General features: G+C 42.9%; 2 protein-coding genes across 2 annotated transcripts; one reads left to right on the top strand and one right to left on the bottom strand.

Moving 5' to 3' along the window:
- The first annotated feature begins 1,430 nt into the window (after positions 1 to 1,430).
- MED4 (mediator complex subunit 4) lies at positions 1,431 to 11,289 on the top strand. The gene is made up of 7 exons (XM_081849625.1): positions 1,431 to 1,546; positions 3,809 to 3,875; positions 5,240 to 5,410; positions 6,137 to 6,194; positions 7,517 to 7,603; positions 8,278 to 8,409; positions 10,385 to 11,289. The coding sequence occupies exons 1-7, from the start codon at positions 1,458 to 1,460 to the stop codon at positions 10,555 to 10,557; spliced, it is 777 nt and encodes a 258-aa protein (XP_081705751.1). The 5' UTR covers positions 1,431 to 1,457; the 3' UTR covers positions 10,558 to 11,289.
- Positions 11,290 to 13,874: 2,585 nt separating this feature from the next.
- On the bottom strand, positions 13,875 to 17,234 carry NUDT15 (nudix hydrolase 15). The gene is made up of 3 exons (XM_081850056.1): positions 17,059 to 17,234; positions 15,222 to 15,418; positions 13,875 to 14,486 (listed from the first exon to the last, which is right to left on the bottom strand). The coding sequence occupies exons 1-3, from the start codon at positions 17,202 to 17,204 to the stop codon at positions 14,332 to 14,334; spliced, it is 498 nt and encodes a 165-aa protein (XP_081706182.1). The 5' UTR covers positions 17,205 to 17,234; the 3' UTR covers positions 13,875 to 14,331.
- Between the last annotated feature and the right edge of the window lie 873 nt (positions 17,235 to 18,107).

The following is an 18,107-nucleotide window of genomic DNA, read 5'->3' as shown; positions in this document are numbered from 1 at the left end:
CAGGGCGGGGGCGGGGCTGGCGCTGGGCCACTAGGCTCCGCCCTCCGCCGATGCTCCCGATCCCGGTCTGCTCGCTGGTTCCCCGCGGGCATCTGGTGGGAGGCTCCGGCCCCGGCCTCAGCCGCCAGGGCTCCTGCTCCGTCCTTGCACAGCAACACCGGCGCCAGCAGAAAGCCAGGCCGCACTTTCCTGACTTCTCCAGCTGCTTTTTCCCCTCGCCGCAGGATTGCCTCAAAGCTGGGACCGCTTCCAGAGGGTCGCTATTTTCAGGAGGGATTCATTCACATGCCGGCAAATTGAGGCTGCATAATTAAAGCTGCTTTGGAACGCTTAAAAAACCAAAAAACCCATTTCCCCAAAAGATTATGAGACCTTTTGCAATAAGGAAAGTGACAGGGAAATGCATTGGAAAGTGTGGGATCACACTTGTTGGATGTAACTTTGCTTGACTTTGCACAAACAAATCAGGATGATCTCTCCACAAACAGTAGGCAGGACATCTAGAAGCATCCTGGCATCTGATTTTGTTAATTATTGTTATTTATTAAATTTTGTATACTACCCTTCAGCCGAAGATCACAGGGTTGCTCACAACATAAAAATACAAAATGAAAACACAAAATACATGAAAAACCCAAACCCCCTTCAAACGCATTTTGAAGGCCATAGATTTGTTACTATTTATTAAATTTTATTTAATGTGTGCTCCTCCTTTGGTCTGAATCATGGCAAAATGGCTATGCAAAATGTGTTGTCTTGCTAGTAGATTATTACTCTGTATAAAGGGGCATCTCTCAGAAGAGAATATTTGCAGTACAGCTACATTATGAGACATCTTAGTGTACCTGTAATTGTGCAGCAACCTGTATTTTTTTATGATTGTTACCCACCTCCCCTACTTTTATATGTAAGCTGGGAAAGCGGGTTATAAATAAATATACATGAAATGCTGCTACTATCCCGGTTGGTTAGAGGGTGGTGCTTTGGTTGCAGGTTTGATCCCCGTTTGCCCCCAACATGAAACTTGCCCTCCCCAACATAAATCCTGGCTACGTCCGTGACTGCTGCCCATTCATTTTTGTTACTCCAGCTCCATACACGTAATATAAAAATATACGCATGATGTACGTAGAGAAAACTAAAGCAACTTAAGCAGTTACCAACTTTACAAAACAACAACAGCTGCATATAAAAATGTTGCAGTAAAACTCAGGGCGACGCAGAAAATCAGCGACCCCCTTTCTCTCCACCCCCCGCCCCCGCCCCCCCTCGATTCCGTGGGGCTGCAGCCCCGGTTTGCTCCGCCGGCAGAAGAGAAAAGGGAGCTTGGAGCGCTGCGCCGAGGAGCCGCCAGGTGGCGCTGCCTCCCAGCCGCTTTCCCAGCCAGCTGCCTTCCTCCTTCGCTCCCTTCCTTCCGGTCGCTCGCTCGCTCCTCCTGGTCACGCTCGGCGGAGGCCATGGCGGCGGCGGCGGCGGCTGGCGGAGGGCGGAGCAGCACCCGCGAGCGGCTCTTGGCGGCGCTGGACGACCTGGAGCTCCTCGCCAGGTGGGTCGCCAAGGGAAGGTCAGCCGCGGGCAGCGTCTCTCAGGCGGCGGCGGCGGCGGCGGCTTCGCCCGCCCGCCTGTCTCTCTTACCGTCGGTCAGCAAAGGCGACGCTCCTCTTCTCCCTCAGGATTTACATCGCAGGCTTAAAGGAGCGGTTATTTATTGTATATTATCATTATTAGGATTTTATTGCAGGTTTAAAGGAACTCATTTATTTATTATTTCCCCCGGCAGGGACTCAAGGTGGTTTACAGGTTTAAACAAAAACATGGGAAGGGGGGGGGAATATATATATATATTTTTAAAAATCCAGTTAAACATATAAAACTATTATATGTTAAGTTGAAGGCAGCTGCGAAACAGCCATGCACCCTGGTTCGCTCTGAGGTTGCCAGGAAGGCAAATTTATAAATAGACAAATGTAAACAACTGCTGCATAGTTAGTTTTTATTTCATTATTTATTAGCACAGAAAAATAAAATTAATAAGTTGTTTTTATATTAAATTGACCAGGATAATGCAGGAATGGTCTCAAGGTCCCCAAATATACAGATAGTTTAACCCCCACTCCTTTTTAGTATCCACTTTTTTTTTAGTATCCACATATGGAAAGGCTCCAAAGCAGCCAACCCAAGTCTGTGTATGCATGCTCAGAAGTAATCTTCATTGAGGTTCATCACTCACTGAGTTCAGTGGGACCTTCCTTCTAAGTAAATATGAATCAGTGCATGAAGGACAGGTTGGTTTTTGTTTATCACCTAGAAGGAGCCTTTGGAAAGAGGAGTATAGAGTTTGCCCTGGGGGAGAGTTTGTTTTGTGATATTGCGGCAGTTCTCCATTCTCAGTCCCCCTTCTCCACATCAGGACCATTGAGAAATGGAGTAGAAATATGTACCCCAAACAGAAAATTTTAAGAGACATATTTTTGACTAAAGGACATGGTATAAATGCTGTAAGTAAATAAATAAGTGATCCAAACCAGGGGCTACAGAGGATGAGGATGGTGAATCCTCAGCATCTGAAGCCCTGTTGACTTGCACCAGAAGGGGAGGGGACAATTTACTATTAGGTTTTTGCCACACCTACACCTTGTGTGTACTGTATTTAATCTGTGCAGTTTCAATGAGCAGGCTTTCAGCTGTGCAAAGTTGAAATTGCACAGGTTAATTGTGCACTATACGCAGTCATAATGTATTTCAGATGCTTTTTCCACACAAAACTTTCAGGAAGGCTGTTTTCTTTTTTCAAGTTACAGATAGGTAGCCGTGTTGGTCTGCCATAGTCAAAACAAAACAAATTCCTTCCAGTAGCACCTTAAAGACCAACTAAGTCAGTTCTTGGTATGAGCTTTCGTGTGCATGCACACTTCTTCAAGAAGTGTGCATGCACACGAAAGCTCATACCAAGAACTGACTTAGTTGGTCTTTAAGGTGCTACTGGAAGGAATTTGTTTTGTTTTTCTTTTTTCAAGTTTTTAGACATACAGCGTAACAGAGTGAATATGTAACAAGTCAGGAAATTGAAAGCTGGAAATTCAGGCCAGTTATTAGCCCAAAGAGATCCAAGCAAACCCTAGAAAACTGGGTCTTATGGTAACCCATATTTTTCTAGTCAAGAAATATGGATCTACAGTGGTACCTTGCAAGACGAAATTAATTCGTTCTGCGAGTTTTTTCGCCCTGCGAGTTTTTTCGTCTTGCGAAGCACGGACTTTGGAAAAGCTTCAAAAATCACCAAAGTCTTCAAAAACCTCAAAAAAGGCTACCACACCGCGTGCTATGAGTTGCTCCTCGAAGTGAATGCACGGTTTTAAGAAAAAGGAAACAAACTTGCAAGACAAAGGAAACAAACTTGCAAGACGTTTTCGTCTTGCAAAGCAAGCCCATAGGGAAATCCGTCTTGCGAAGCAACTCAAAAAACGAAAAACCCTTTCGTTTTGCGAGTTTTCGTCTTCCAAGGCATTCGTCTTGCGAGGTACCACTGTAGTTCTTTTACTCTAAAAGGCTACTAACTGATACAGTTCTAATATACTTGCTTTGCATAAGAGGTGAACATTACAAGGATTATCATACTGTAGATGGCAGTGTTTCATTTATACTTTTGATATGACTTTGCCAAAATAAGTGGCATGGACATGGTACTGTAGTGTTTCTGTGGATCTGTCTACTTAGACTTGTTATTTACTGTGGAGGAGTGAAGGCTGTAACTCAATTTTCAGAAACTGCAACTGACTTTTTCCATTGTGTGGAAACTTTGCTTCAGGGAACTGATTGAGATGTTGGCCATTTCAAGAAACCAGAAACTTGCACAACCTGGGGAGGAGAGGCAGGTAAGCAAACTGATAAAGAGCTCATAAGGTCTGGGTATATTTTTGTTGGGAGAGGCCTGTATAAGATGCAAGCTGTATTAGGCTTTACATGTTAAAACCAGCTCCTTGAAATACTAGTATTATTGGTATTATTATGATTTATTAGACTTGTTTGTCACTTGTTACCTGAAGGCCTCAGCAACTTAAATTATACCACAAAAACAGAACAGAAACACCCCCATAACAATTATGACAATCACACTGTGAGCAGGGCAGTGGGTGGGGTAAGTGAAGACAAGCTACAATTAACTATAACGTCGTTCACTGGTCCTGTTCAGGCTGCACAGAAAAAGCATTTTGGTTCCTGAAATTCATTCTGCTTGTGCAGATACAATATAACGGATAGAATTCTACAGGATGTGGTATTAGTGTGTGAAAACCGTCCAGATCCAATGATCCCCAGGCATGCACCTCCAGTTGGTGGAGATGTCAGGCGCTATACTGGCCCCCAGGCATCTTCACTTGGTCGCAAGTGGCAGATAGTCAGGTGCAAAATGTGCCTGGCTAATTTCAAACACTGGGTACTAGTGTACAAAATCTTAAAACAAGTTGGGATCAACCTCCTTTGTTATATTCAGAATTATTTTTTGTTTGTGTTTTATACAGTTACACAAGCAGTGTTAGCTATAACCAGCTGAATATTTTAAACAGTATTCATAAGAAAGTCTATTTTGGAAAGTGAGATACCATGAGATATCTGAGCCTGCATTTTGCCAATGAAGTGACCTGTTTGATGGTTTTCAGACTTAGTTGATTCGTAGGATACGGATGTTATTTCTTATTTCGAATAAGCAAACTTCAGATCAGCCTTGGCTTAACTTTGCCACAAGGTGCTTGTACAGGGAGTCGTTCTGAGTGACTTTTACACCTTGCCTCCAGTGTGTAGCTGCTGCATTTGGAGCATGCACATCAGAGACTAGTTGTAATAGCCGCTCAAATCTGCGCCCTGTATGAGGACTATGCAGCGAACTGTCACTAGATCTGCCACCAGAGGGTGGTTCCGAAGTGTTAAAATGTAAGACTCAAGCCGTTCTGACATTTGGTTATAATATGCCAACAAAACAAAAAGCCTTATGTGGTATTCATCATACCAGTTAAAGATTTAAAGCAAGAATTGTTTTGGGTTTATCCATAAAGCCTGCAATTCAGATACACAGGATTCATAACCTACTTGCAGGTGATGACCCACAGTTTAGGAAATGCTGATTCAGAGCAGAATTATTTCAGTAAACTGCTCAGAAATTGACAGTATATATACTTTCCAATTCAGCTTTGAATTTCTACTTAGCAATCAAAAATTGCAATACACATTGGTTGTTGGACAGATCCTGGAGTTGTTGATTCAGAGGGATAAAGAGTTCCAAGAATTAATGAAACTGGCCCTTGATCAAGGGAAAATACATCATGAGATGCAGCTATTGGAAAAAGTGGTGGAGAAGAGGGACAATGATATCCAGCAACTTCAGAAACAACTGAAGGAAGCAGAGCATATATTGGTGAGTCTGTGAATAAAATGGCAGGTCGGAAGATGGGCATGACACCCATCTGCCATGCAGTGAAGGGTGAACATTTTAATTAGTCTTCTAAACACAGTTAAGGGTTTACATGTCTCAGTCATAATAAGATACACTGCACATTACTTTACTAATAGTCCAGCCTTTGAGTGCCTTACTCCAGTTACTGTGGCATCCTCAACCCAAGGTCCAGGTTTCCTTCAACTCTCTTGAGAAGTCTAGGTTCTCAGACTCTTCCACTTCAGTCATCCCATTCATTTGAATTGTTCTGTTCCCTTTTAACCCCAGGACCTCTATTGCCATTTCTTCTCCCACTCTTGCATTTCTCCACTTTACTGGGATTGGCATCCCTAAATTTGTCTCCTCCCTGTAGTTCCATGTAGTAATGTTTCCTGTTTCCTGAAGTTTAGCACCTGGCAATAATTACAGGTGCCACAGAAATTTTACCTGGTGATCATTTACAACCATAGTGGATATGTGGACACGCCTTGCTGTTGATATATCCCTGGGAGGGTATACTGTTTTAATATGTTCTCTGCAACAACAAAAGCTAGAAGTATGTGTTGTTAATCAGTGTAAGGTATTCTTAAGATACTGTCAAATGTTTGGTCAACTTGCAAAACATTTAGTTCAACTAGTATGGGAATTCTCTTGTACTAAACTCTGGTTGCATATTTGTTCACCAACAAATGTATTTTTTTAATATAGGCCACAGCTGTTTATCAAGCAAAAGAAAAACTGAAAACAATAGAAAAGGCAAGAAAAGGTGAGTATTATATTTTCAGTGTACTTTAGGAAGTTCTGCGGCCAATTTCCACAACTACATTTGACGTGTGATTATTATATCTCTTGTGTAATAGCTTTCCAGTGAAAAACTGCTATTAAAGATCATCTAAAAAATAAGAAAATAAGCATTTAAATGCCAACTAATGACAGATCTTATTACATGGAAAATATACGTATAGTATTGTATCTTTACAAATGTTAAACAGTTTTTTGGATTAATTTCTAAAGAAATCTAATTCAACTCACTGTTGGATTTTATTCAATCTGTTCTTCTAGCATTTATATCTTTACATATCTAAAACTTTAATTTTCTCAAGTAAATGTCTCAAGTAGGCAAGGGTGGTCAGTAATGTCCTAAGAAAAAGCTCAACAATCTTGTTTTCTTTAAAAAATAAAACTGAAAAACACAACTTTGACCCCCCCCAAAAATATATATAAATTATATAATATATGTGTGTGTGAGAGAGTGAAAAGTATATAAAGTTACATCTCCCAAGCCACATATGGCAGTTAGATAAACAGTTACAGATACATGCAAACACACAAACATTCCTGTAGATATAATTTCCTAAAATATATTTTCAGTTTAGCATCCTGGACTCTTCTATAGATATTTGAAGATGGCGAAGAGTTGTACTCAGCTACCCTGAGATCTAATGGGCTTAAGTTACAGAGGAGTAGGTTTCATTTGAACATTAGGAGATACTGCTTGATGGATAAGAACAGTTTGACAATACTGCCAGTTATTTAAAAGGCTCTTCTTGAACAAGATGGTCTACAAGACCCCCTTCCTGACTCTATGACCCTGATAGTATCCAAAATAGGAAAAAAGGATGTAGTTGGCATCTAGATGCAACACACACACTTTACTTCACCTAGGTTTCTGATTACAAACCATGCAACAATTAGAAACTTGCTTGGTTGTTAATCACTGCCATTGGCACACATAAATTTAGTTACACCCATGTGTTCATGACATCTGCATAGGAGTGCAGAACAGAATGGTTTAATAAACAGGAAGGAATTGTTTTAATTTGGAAACTTCCAGGCAGCCTCCTACATAGTAGCCATAACATAGGAACATATAGTGATCTGTCCCCCAAAAATCCACAGTAATGGTCTACAGTGCGTACAAGTCTAAAAATCAGTGTGCAAGGTTGAGAAAATGAGGGGGAATTGGTGGCTCAGGAAATGAACAGTGACAGCTGTTACATGTTTCCTCCTGAAATACTGGCTTTTGAATCTCGTAATGCAGAGATGAGGCTTTTTACCTACTGCATTTTTTCTCTCTACTTCTCACAGGGGCAGTTTCATCTGAAGAAATAATTAAATATGCTCATAGAATTAGTGCCAGCAATGCTGTTTGCGCTCCTCTGACATGGGTGCCAGGTAACAAGTTTCACAATTAAACGTTTGACATACTGTATTTTCACTGGAAAATCGATCTAAAAATGTTTTATCTCTGCGTATACTTTGTGTTCAAGTTTTGGCTGAATTTCACAGGCAGATGGAGTGAAACACACTTTTCTGTGTAGCAAATATGCTACATGCTGCTAGGTGAACAGTGGTTAAAAGGAAAGATGATTGATGGGGATTGGATAGTTGTCTTGCTATAGATAGATAGATAGATAGATAGATAGATAGATAGATAGATAGATAGTTGTTGTTTAGTCGTTTAGTCATGTCTGACTCTGTGACCCCCTGGACCAGAGCACGCCAGGCACTCCTGTCTTCTACTGCCTCCCGCAGTTTGGTCAAACTAATTCTGGTAGCTTTGAGAGCACTGTCCAACCATCTCATCCTCTGTCGTCCCCTTCTCCGTGTGTGTGTGTGTGTGTGTGTGTGTGTGTGTGTGTGTGTGTTCAGAATTGCAAACCAACCTCCCTCCACCTCTTTCCCCCTTTTCTTCCTAATGTAACACTGTCTCAGAACAAATGAAACTGATCTGTACAAAATTCAGCTTGAAAAAAGAGACATTGCACATACTTTTCTAAACCAATAAATCTTTAATAAAAATCTATTTTAAAAAAGAAAGAATTGCAAACCAATTGTTTATTTTTAAGGTGACCCTAGGAGGCCATACCCAACTGATCTGGAGATGAGGAGTGGTTTGCTGGGTCAGATGAACAACCCATCAGCAAATGGTGTCAACGGACACTTACCAGGCGATGCCCTTGCAGCAGGCAGATTGCCAGGTAATGGGAAATGAGAGAAATTTAACTTCTCCATTGGCCAGTGACTGAATCAAATCATTTGAGCTGTTTCAAATTGTGTATATTATTTCAGAGATGGAGAAAATACATGTGCTTTAGTTAGCCAACAGCTAAATTGAACAGGGAGAACAAAAATACATTTATGATTTCAATTTTATTAAATGTTTTATCAACAAAAACAAGATGGTCAAAGAAGTGATATTTGTTGTGGATAACATTCTGGTACTGCTGATTGGCATTCAGTCACTAAGCTAAGGGTGGCTTAATATGTTTGAAACAGTATAGTGGTACCTTGGTTCTCAAACGCCTTGGTATTCAAACAACTTGGAACCCAAACACTGCAAAGCCGGAAGTGCTCCGGTTTGCAAACTTTTTTCAGAAGTTGAACATGTTCCATTTTGAGTCTTACACTTCTAATTTGAGTGCCACACTTCTGTTTTGAGTGTTACTCTGAGGTCTGTCTGTTTTTGCTATTTATTTAGCGTTTTGTTTTTGCAGCTCTTTTTTTGTATGACTGTGTGGAACCCACTTTAGCTACTGATTGATTGTGTGACTGCAGTACATTGTTTATTGCTTTCATTTTATGGATCAATGGTCTCGTTAGATAGTAAAATTCATGCTAAATTGCTGTTTTAGATGTTGTTTTTAAAAGTCTGGAACAGATTAATCCATTTTGCATTACTTTCTATGGGAAAGCATGAGTAGGTTTTGGAACGCTTTGGTTTTGGAACTGTCTTCCGGAACAGATTAAGTTTGAGAACCAAGGTACCACTGTATTTAATTGTTAAACCATAATATAGCAATCAGGACAACCACCTTTGCTTTGCAACAATATAGCATTAGCATTGAAGCCATGGTCAGAAGGAGAATTGAAGGGTTTTAGGCTAGCTGTGATTAGCAAAAGGAAAAAGCGAAGATGGAGGGAGAATAGCTTGTGTGAGAGAGACAGAAGGGCATTCTCAATTCCAAAATGGGCATTTGAATGGGAAGGAGAGCAAACCACAGTTCAACAATTAGGCTATGTAATGCCTATACCAATCTCCCTCTGAAATCAATTGGGCCTAAACATTTAACTTTGGTTGGCTTGTATTTTCGTGGTTTGTCTTAGGTTGAAATGATATGTAGTTTTATTGCATAATTTGCAAATATTTACAGTGGTACTTTGGTTTACGAACTTTATCCGTTCCGGAAGTCCGATCCTAAACCAAGGTGCGCTTTTCCCATAGAAAGTAATGCAAAATGGATTAGTCCATTCCAGACTTTTAAAAACAACCCCTAAAACAGCAATTTAACATGAATTTTACTATCTAATGAGACAATTGAAATGAAAGCAATAATCAATGTACTGTACTATAAAATAAATAAAACAGTATTGTAGATGATAAAAATTAAAAAAATTCTTACCTGCACTGAAGAGTCATTGTTTGGATGGGGGTGGGGCTTTTATCCATTTCCGCAGTCACACAATCAGTCAGTCAGTAGCTAAACTGGGATCCACACAGATCCCCTCCCACCTCACTGCTATGGGAAATGCTCCCTAGAGCAAGTGTCTCCCACAGTGGCATGGGGGGGGGGTTACACGCCTGCCTACCAGTGGGCGGGCATGCAGCTTCCCTCCCTCACTGCTGCAGGAAACGCCGTGACGACCCCCTTCTCCGCTGCCAGACAACGGAAGTGTGGCACTCAAAACGGAAGTGCACCCCCGAACAGAGTATGTTCGGATTCCAGAAAAAGTTCGCTAACTGGAACACCTTCCGGTTTTGAAGTATTCGTGTTCCAAATAGTTTGTGAACTAGGCTGTTCGTAGACCGAGGTACCACTGTAGTTAGAAATAAATAACTGCATAGTTCCGTGAAAGTTCTAAACTGTGCATAATAATGGACTGCAAGTTGTTAAAATACATTGCTATGAAAATAACTGGATGTGTGATTTTTGTATCATTTCATTTCTCCTTTAGATGTACTAGCACCTCAGTATCCCTGGCAATCAAGCGACATGTCAATGAACATGCTACCGCCTAATCACAGCAATGACTTTATGCTGGAACCTCCTGGACATAATAAGGAGAATGAAGATGATGTGGAAGTCATGTCAACAGATTCATCAACCAGCAGTAGTGACTCAGATTAGCAGTAGTGACTCAGTCTGTTTGGTGCACATTATATACATCATTAAGCACCTGCTCTGCAATCCAGATAGCCACAGTGCAAGGAAAAAAACTGTCTACAACTTTGACATTTATTTCATTATATTTTATGAATTGCTGTTCAGAATAACCCAGCTATGGCTGGAAACAGTCCTGGAGAAAGTGAAGCTTGTTTCCAGCAGCTGTAACACAATTTATTTCAATGTGTAGATAAAACAAATTCTTGAAGAAGAAACAGAAAGAACAACTGCAGGAAGTGGTATCTGATAATCCTTTAATTTGTGGAAGGGGCTTTTTTCTAGTGGTGGTGACAGCAAACAGACTGAGGAAATTTTCACTAATTCCCCTAATAGCCTTATCAGAATAGATAGTTGGAGGGCATGAAGGAATTTGGGGAAAGTATTTGCATTTCCATTAACAGAAATATTATTTGGAGAGAATTTCACTCACAGAATCTCTGGATTCATCTCTCTAACTTCAGAGAGAATATGCAATGTGAAAACAGTTAAACTTTTGCAGATATTTGAAGTTAGTTGCTGGATTCAGCTTACGACCAGTATATAGCATATAAGCTTGAACTAACTTTGGTGTATTATGAACAGCTTTCCCTCAAACAAAAGCATACCACTAGTCATCTTTTTTTCTGAAAAGGATGGAATAGGAGGGCATAAAGTTGTATCCACTTGTTGCACGAAATAAAGCTGATCCAACCAGTCTTCCTCAGCTCAACCCACTCCACCCCACAACAGTCTTTCTGAAAAGCCTCTCCATAGCGCTGAAGACCCTTCTGAACATCAAGAGCTGTGCTGGCAGCTGCTTGCCAGCGTGGGGGAGAATCACCAGAAATCAGGTGAATGCACACACAAAGTGCCTCCGCTACTTTGGATTATTCTACCCTCCCACCAGAGCCCCCCACCCTGCCAGTGCAACAAACACAGTGCACATTATTCAGGAGGGTCTTACAGCCCTCTGGAGGTTTTATAGGGCGGTGTAGGGGAACTCTAGGTTATGCCAGCTGCTTTCTGTTCAAGCAAACCTTGGATACAGTGCTAAGAGTTCTATTGTACATGCGATACTGAAGATTGCTGTACTATTCACAGAAGAATCCTAACTCCCAACCGGCTGTGCTGGAAGGGGGTTGGATGTGGCAAAGGAACCCTTCCGGTGAGTGCCTGAATGTCACCATGTAAACAGTGGGTGGTAGTACAGTGGTACCTCGGGTTAAGAACTTAATTCGTTCCGGACGTCCGTTCTTAACCTGAAACTGTTCTTAACCTGAAGCACCACTTTAGCTAATGGGGCCTCCTGCTGCTGCCGCCTCATGATTTCTATTCTTATCCTGAAGCAAAGTTCTTAACCTGAGGTACTATTTCTGGGTTAGTAGAGTCTGTAACCTGAAGCGTCTGTAACCCGAGGTATCATTGTATCCCTGCCATGGCATTTTGGGAGTTGGCATTGGCCAGTACTGGATCCTGAGCTGGGTCACGCTGTGGTAGTAATGGATTTGATTTCAGCCTCTCTACTGTGCTAGCCTGGGGACCACATAGCAAGAGACATTTTTCCTGTGCCAGAGACAGCTATGGATGTGGCAGTGGCTACACAGTTCCAACCTCCACTGCTGCCAACCATGGATTTGGATTGCACCCTCGGGTTGCTTGGAGTATATATATGATTAGTTTTTTATTTCGCCTTCGAAGGTTAAGTGTGTTGCTGGGGGGGGGAGGTAGTAGTGGGTGATTTAGAAAGGAAAAGCACTGATAGGGAGGACTAACATCACCACTTAATTCCCGCAGTATGTTACTCACAACTGCCCATATTCCAGTATTGAATACCTGCAGTATTGAGGCTCGCCTTCCCTTGTAACCAGCCTTCCAGGAACCCCAGGGGTGGGCAGGGCCACGCAGAGCTGCACCTCAGCATGGTCCAGCACTTGGCCCCTGCCACAAGCATCCCAAGGGCCAAATCCCTGCCCAGTGCTTTGTCCTCTTAGGGAAACAGCACTATCCCCATCCCAACTCTTAAAAAATTTTTTTTTGCTAGACTCTGAGAAAAGTGTAGTTAGAACTGGGTGAAATGTCTAGGAAAATGAACTTCACCTCACTTAAAAGGATCCCCCATGGACTGGTATATAGCTTCAGAGCAACTGAAAGAACCAAGGAAGAGAGAGCCACCAGTTAGGAGCCCAGTTTGGCTCCCAACTAGTGCTTGCAGAGCTCCACTCAGTGGTGAGCAGGTAGGAAGTAAAGCTGGTAAAGGCATCTTTTGTGATGATGATGATGATGATGATGATGATTTATTCCCCGCCCATCCGGCTGGGTTTCCCCAGCAACTCTGGGTGGCTTCCAACAGAATATTAAAATACAATAATCTATTAAACATTAAAAGCCTCCCTAAACAGGGCTGCCTTCAGATGTCTTCTAAAAGTCTGGTAGTTGGTTTTCTCTTTGACATCTGGTGGGAGGGCATTCCACAGGGGAGGTGCCACTACCGAGAAGGCCTCTGCCTAGTTCCCTGTCACTTGGCTTCTCGCAGAGAGGGAACCGCCAGAAGGCCCTTGGCACTGGACCTCAGTGTCTGGGCAGAACAATGGGGTGATCTAGGGCCCTTGTCTAGTGCTAAACCTGGTGGTTGTTGGGCCTGCAGAGAAGGTATGTAAGCAGGTATTGTAACTTCTTTCAGCTCACTTAATCTTCCAAAATCACTCTATGTTCATCACAGGCATGCAGACCCTCAGCAGATGTGGACAGGTAATTGCCCATCCCAGCCTGGAAGGTGTAGGGCAGTGGGATGCCTATCTAATGGTGGCAATGTATATGGAATTTCAGGCGTCGTTTCTTTTCCTTTGCAGCAACATTGCATGTTAACTGCTTTATCTCCTTATTTTAGGCTTCCTCTGGTCTTTTCGCTCAAGTTAGGCAGCCATATATATATATGTGCTTTTTGATGGTAACTCTCCAAATTGAGCCAGAGAAACTTACAGTGGTGCCTCGCAAAACGGAAATAATCCGTTCCGCGAGTCTTTTCATCTTGCGGTTTTTTCATCTTGCGAAGCAAGCGGATTAGCAGATTAGCGCTATTAGTGGCTTAGCGGCTATTAGCGGCTTAGAAAAAGGGGGGAGGAAAGAACTCGCAAGAACTCGCAAGACGTTTTTGTCTTGCGAAGCAAGCCCATAGGGAAATTCGTCTTGCGAAGCACCTCGAAAACGGGAAAACCCTTTCATCTAGCGAGTTTTTCGTTTTGCGAGGCATTCGTCTTGCGGGGCACCACTGTATTTTGGTGAGGAAGACACAACATGAAACATACAACACAATACTTGTTTATCAAAGACAACATTCAAAAAGCAATCAGCGTGCTATCACACAGGGTATGGAAGGAACAACCATGTATTTAGTAAGGCAAAGGTAAAGGACCCCTGGACGGTTAAGTCCAGTCAAAGGCGACTATGGGGTTGCAGCGCTCATCTCGCTTTCAGGAAAGCTGTTCTACTGCATCCTCTTGCACACTTGCTTTGTAATAGTGCATATCTAGTACATCAAAATCTTACTTGCCATTATAGATTGAAGGGTAGAAGCAAAAAAGACAAACACTGATTGCAAAAATGCTGCATTTTTGTGGCATGTTTAGTGTCAAGGATTATTGCTACATTTTGTGGAAGTAGCTGACTTCATGCTTAGATAAAACTACCCCCTTCCAGGTGATACAGAATTCATTTTACAAATAAATGTCTCTGTAAAAACACTATTTCCTATGTAGTAAATTAGCACTCTTTTTTCACATAATGATTTCCAGTGTATCCCACAAGGTGATTAAATTCTTCTGTGAAAGGATTGTAACCTTGTTCTTTTAAGCAGCATAAAGCCCAGAACAGTTGATCTGCTGAAGGAAACTCTTCCCATTTTACCCATTCCCAACCTGTAAACAAAGAAAAAGAGAGAAATGATAGATACTGCAAGTTCAGGTAACACCCAAATATTTTCATCCCTAGGCTCAGGATGCATTTGAATTGGAGTGCTTCCACCCAGTTTATTGTGTACTTGGTGCCACTCATGCGTGCAAGTATTTTGCAGCATCCACAAAATGTGGTCCCCATCAAAATGCCATCCCATCTTGGAAACAATAGAGCCTAATCTAGGGTTGCCATACATCTGGGTAATCCCAGACATGTGCTCTTTTGGGGGGCAAACATGCCCATCTGGGGAGATTTTTCCATTTTAATGGAAATGTCTGGGTTTAGGAGTTATTTATTTTTCTCTTGTGCAACCGCTGCTATGAATGCCACGGCCACTGCCAGCCTGAACCAGGGAAAGAGGCGCAGGTGGGCTGCATGCCCGGCCACTGCCAACCCAAGCTGGCGAAAGAGGCATGCGGGTGCAGCAGCGGCCCTGCACATCTGTGCCCCTCTTTCTCCATCTTGGGCTGTCCTCTTTTTTGCTCTTCAAGATATGGCAACCCTAGTCTACTCCCAAGATAATACTTTATAAGGTCGCAGCCTAAATCTCACCAAAACCAGTAAAAAATATCAGTGTATGTGACAGCATTTTCATACATGATACAAGAAAAATATAATATTACATTAATACTATGCATAGAATGTGGTTACAGAAACTACCTAATGCTCACTGAAGAGTAAAAAATATAATATCCTACTTTCATTTTTATCAGGTTCCAGATTCCTTGGTTCAGATTCATAATTCATATCCACCTCTCCTTTCATTAAGATAGTTACATAGTGGTAATTATCCTTCAGACTAACAGAATTTACAGTTGATGCAAAGCGAACATTTGTTAGGTGCAAGGCTGTCTCTTCCAAAACCTCTCTTTCTGCACATTCTGCCAAGCTTTCACTAAACAGCAAAGAGAAAAAAGAAATACTATTTCTACTGAGAAGGCAAGAATCAGTTCTATTTGCTTGAAGTAAGAGCCCAGCTTCTTAGCCATGAAGCCGCATGAGAGATGATAATTGAATGGCTTTGCCCTCCACCCCCACCCCCACCCCATTTAAGGGACAATATAGGCGTGAAGAGGGGGCTCAAAAGAATCAAAGATATGAAAAACATGGCTCCATTAGGTCATTTAAAATGGGGGGGGGGCGTTGTTTCCCCTGCACTCAAGCAACTGGCTGTGACCAATTCTATTGTGTTTGCAGGGGGAAGAAGTCATCCAGTCCAGTCAGATGATTAAATATAAATATACCATAAGAAGAGTCTGTGGCTCATTCTGTTCTCAGTGACCAACTAGATGCCTACTGAAAGTCTGCAAGCAGGACCTGAGCGCAATAGGACTCCTCCTCCTCCTCCCTGTAATTTTCAGCAACTAATATTCAGCAGCAAACTGCCTGCAACCATGGAGGCAGAGCATAGCCATCATGGCTAGCAGCTCTTGGTAGCCTTATCCTCCATGAAATTGTCTAATCCTCTTTTAAAACCAACCAAAATAAAAATAGAGAACTGTTGATTTTTGTGCACAGGCAATGTTGTACAATGTTTTGTGCACAGGCAATGTTGTACAATGTTGTACAATGTTTTTGGAGGTAACCTTTGAATTTTTTCCAATCCTCTTCCATCGATTCTTCTCCCCGGCAGTTTTATAGAACTCCTCTTTGGAAGCAATCCCCTGAGCACCCATAGGAGTTAGCTCAATTGAACACAAGTGGGGCAAATTAGAGCTGTACTAATTTGAAAGTAAGGGACGCGGGTGGCGCTGTGGGTTAAACCACAGAGCCTAGGACTACTTGCCGATCAGAAGGTCGGCGGTTCGAATCCCCACAATGACGGGGCGAGTTCCCATTGCTCGGTCCCTGCTCCTGCCAACCTAGCAGTTCGAAAGCACATCAAGTTCAAGTAGATAAATAGGTACTGCTCCGGCGGGAAGGTAAACGGCGTATCCGTGCGCTGCTCTGGTTCGCCAGAAGCGGCTTAGTCATGCTGGCCACATGACCTGGAAGCTGTACGCCGGCTCCCTCGGCCAATAAAGCGAGATGAGTGCCGCAACCCCATGACAGGACCTAATGGTCAGGGGTTCCTTTAGCTTTAATTTGAAAGTGGGGAAGCAGAAGGCCTGACCCTTCATAGTGCAGTACTAAGATGCATCAGTCTGGTGAAAGGAACCAAACTGCGATGCCTATGAGACAAGCACCACGTCCCCCTTTGCGGGCATTTTATACTTCCTTATAGAACTTCACGGCAGCCTTTTGCGGTAGATGAGGTGATTGGTCCAAGTCAGGAAAATATAAATATAACATATTGTTCCCAAAGAAATCACTACCAGCAATAAGGTCTGGACTGCACCAGAAGGCGAAGTTTGCACGAACATAGGGGCCTGATTTAGCTTTCTTTTTAGGACACGAGAGATTTTCCTGAGTGACGGAAATCAGGTACGAGATCCCCCAAGAGCTCTTTCCTGCCAGGCCTGCTGCCTCCCAGCCCCTCAGGGGAGGTCGCCTGATGATGACGCACAATGGCGTCATCGCCCCGCGCAGGCCTACCCGAACTCTAGGTGTCCTCCGGGGAGCTGGAACAGGCCGGCGCCGACAGCGCTCTTCCTCTGGCCGAGGAGGACGCACCCTGGGTGGGCAGAGCTGACGACCACCACTCCGACGCCCACTCCGGGGCGCCCCCGGCCGCAGGCCATACCGGAAAGGGCGGGGCTGCCCGTCGCCTGGCCCAATTAGGGCGGGACCATTGCCTCAGCTGCTCCAATCGGCAGTGAGCCTCCGGGCCACGCCCCTCCACTTTTCCCGATCCAAAAATGGCGGCTCCAAGTTTCGTAGCGCAGGCGCAGGCGCAGACGGGGCAGGGAAAAGAGCAGTGTGAGGGCCGTCGCCCAAGGGAGGGGCGGGAAAATGCAGCCCGTCAAGCCCTGCCGGCTGGGGAAATGAAAAGCAGTGGAATAAAAAGGAATATCCGCAAATGAAAGAAATGGGGATGCGTGGAGGCAAACATGCCAAATGCACACACACAAAACAATAGTCTGAACCTGGAAGTCTTCGGCGAATATACACTGTGTTCATATTATTTTGCTTTGGATTAAAATAATCGATGTATTGTTTGCTTCTAACTGTTATTAGATTCCATCAAATTGTTTTCTCTATATCATATGCATTTACATTAGTTTGCAACTATTTTTTTTATAATATGAACGTTGAAAACATAAACAATACATGGCATTTATTTGCTGCACGTTTTACACATTACTTTAGAATAACTCCGTATTAACACAGTACAGTGGTACCTTGGGTTAAGTACCGGTCCTTAATTCGTTCTGGAGGTCTGTTCTTAACCTGAAATTGTTCTTAACCTGAGGTACCTCTTTAGCTAATGGGGCCTCCTGCTGCCGCCGTGCTGCTGGAGCACAATTTCTGTTCTCATCCTGAAGCAGAGTTCCTAACCCAAGGTACTATTTCTGGGTTAGCGGAATCTGTAACCTGAAGCGTATGTAACCCGAGGTATCACTGTATTTATATAATATTTTCCCAGACTGCTTAAGTCTTTCATAGACATGATCTCAGTAAACCTTTAAAGGCAATATGAGGAT

This window comes from Podarcis erhardii (genome assembly GCF_964252035.2).
Source record: "Podarcis erhardii genome assembly, chromosome: 1".
Classification (NCBI taxonomy): Eukaryota; Metazoa; Chordata; class Lepidosauria; order Squamata; family Lacertidae; genus Podarcis; species Podarcis erhardii.
The sequence above is the reverse complement of the archived record's forward strand: the minus strand, read 5'-3'. Positions and strand labels throughout refer to the sequence as shown.

Coding starts and splice junctions, on each gene's coding strand:
- MED4 (XM_081849625.1), top strand. CDS start 1,458: ATGGCGGCGGCGGCGGCGGCTGGCGGAGGGCGGAGCAGCACCCGCGAG. Junction 5,411..6,136: donor AGGAAGCAGAGCATATATTG/GTGAGTCTGTGA, acceptor TTTTTAATATAG/GCCACAGCTGTTTATCAAGC. Junction 6,195..7,516: donor AATAGAAAAGGCAAGAAAAG/GTGAGTATTATA, acceptor TACTTCTCACAG/GGGCAGTTTCATCTGAAGAA.
- NUDT15 (XM_081850056.1), bottom strand. CDS start 17,204: ATGGCCTGCGGCCGGGGGCGCCCCGGAGTGGGCGTCGGAGTGGTGGTC. Junction 15,419..17,058: donor GGAGGACACCTAGAGTTCGG/GTAGGCCTGCGC, acceptor TTTGCTGTTTAG/TGAAAGCTTGGCAGAATGTG. Junction 14,487..15,221: donor GGAACCTGATAAAAATGAAA/GTAGGATATTAT, acceptor CTTTGTTTACAG/GTTGGGAATGGGTAAAATGG.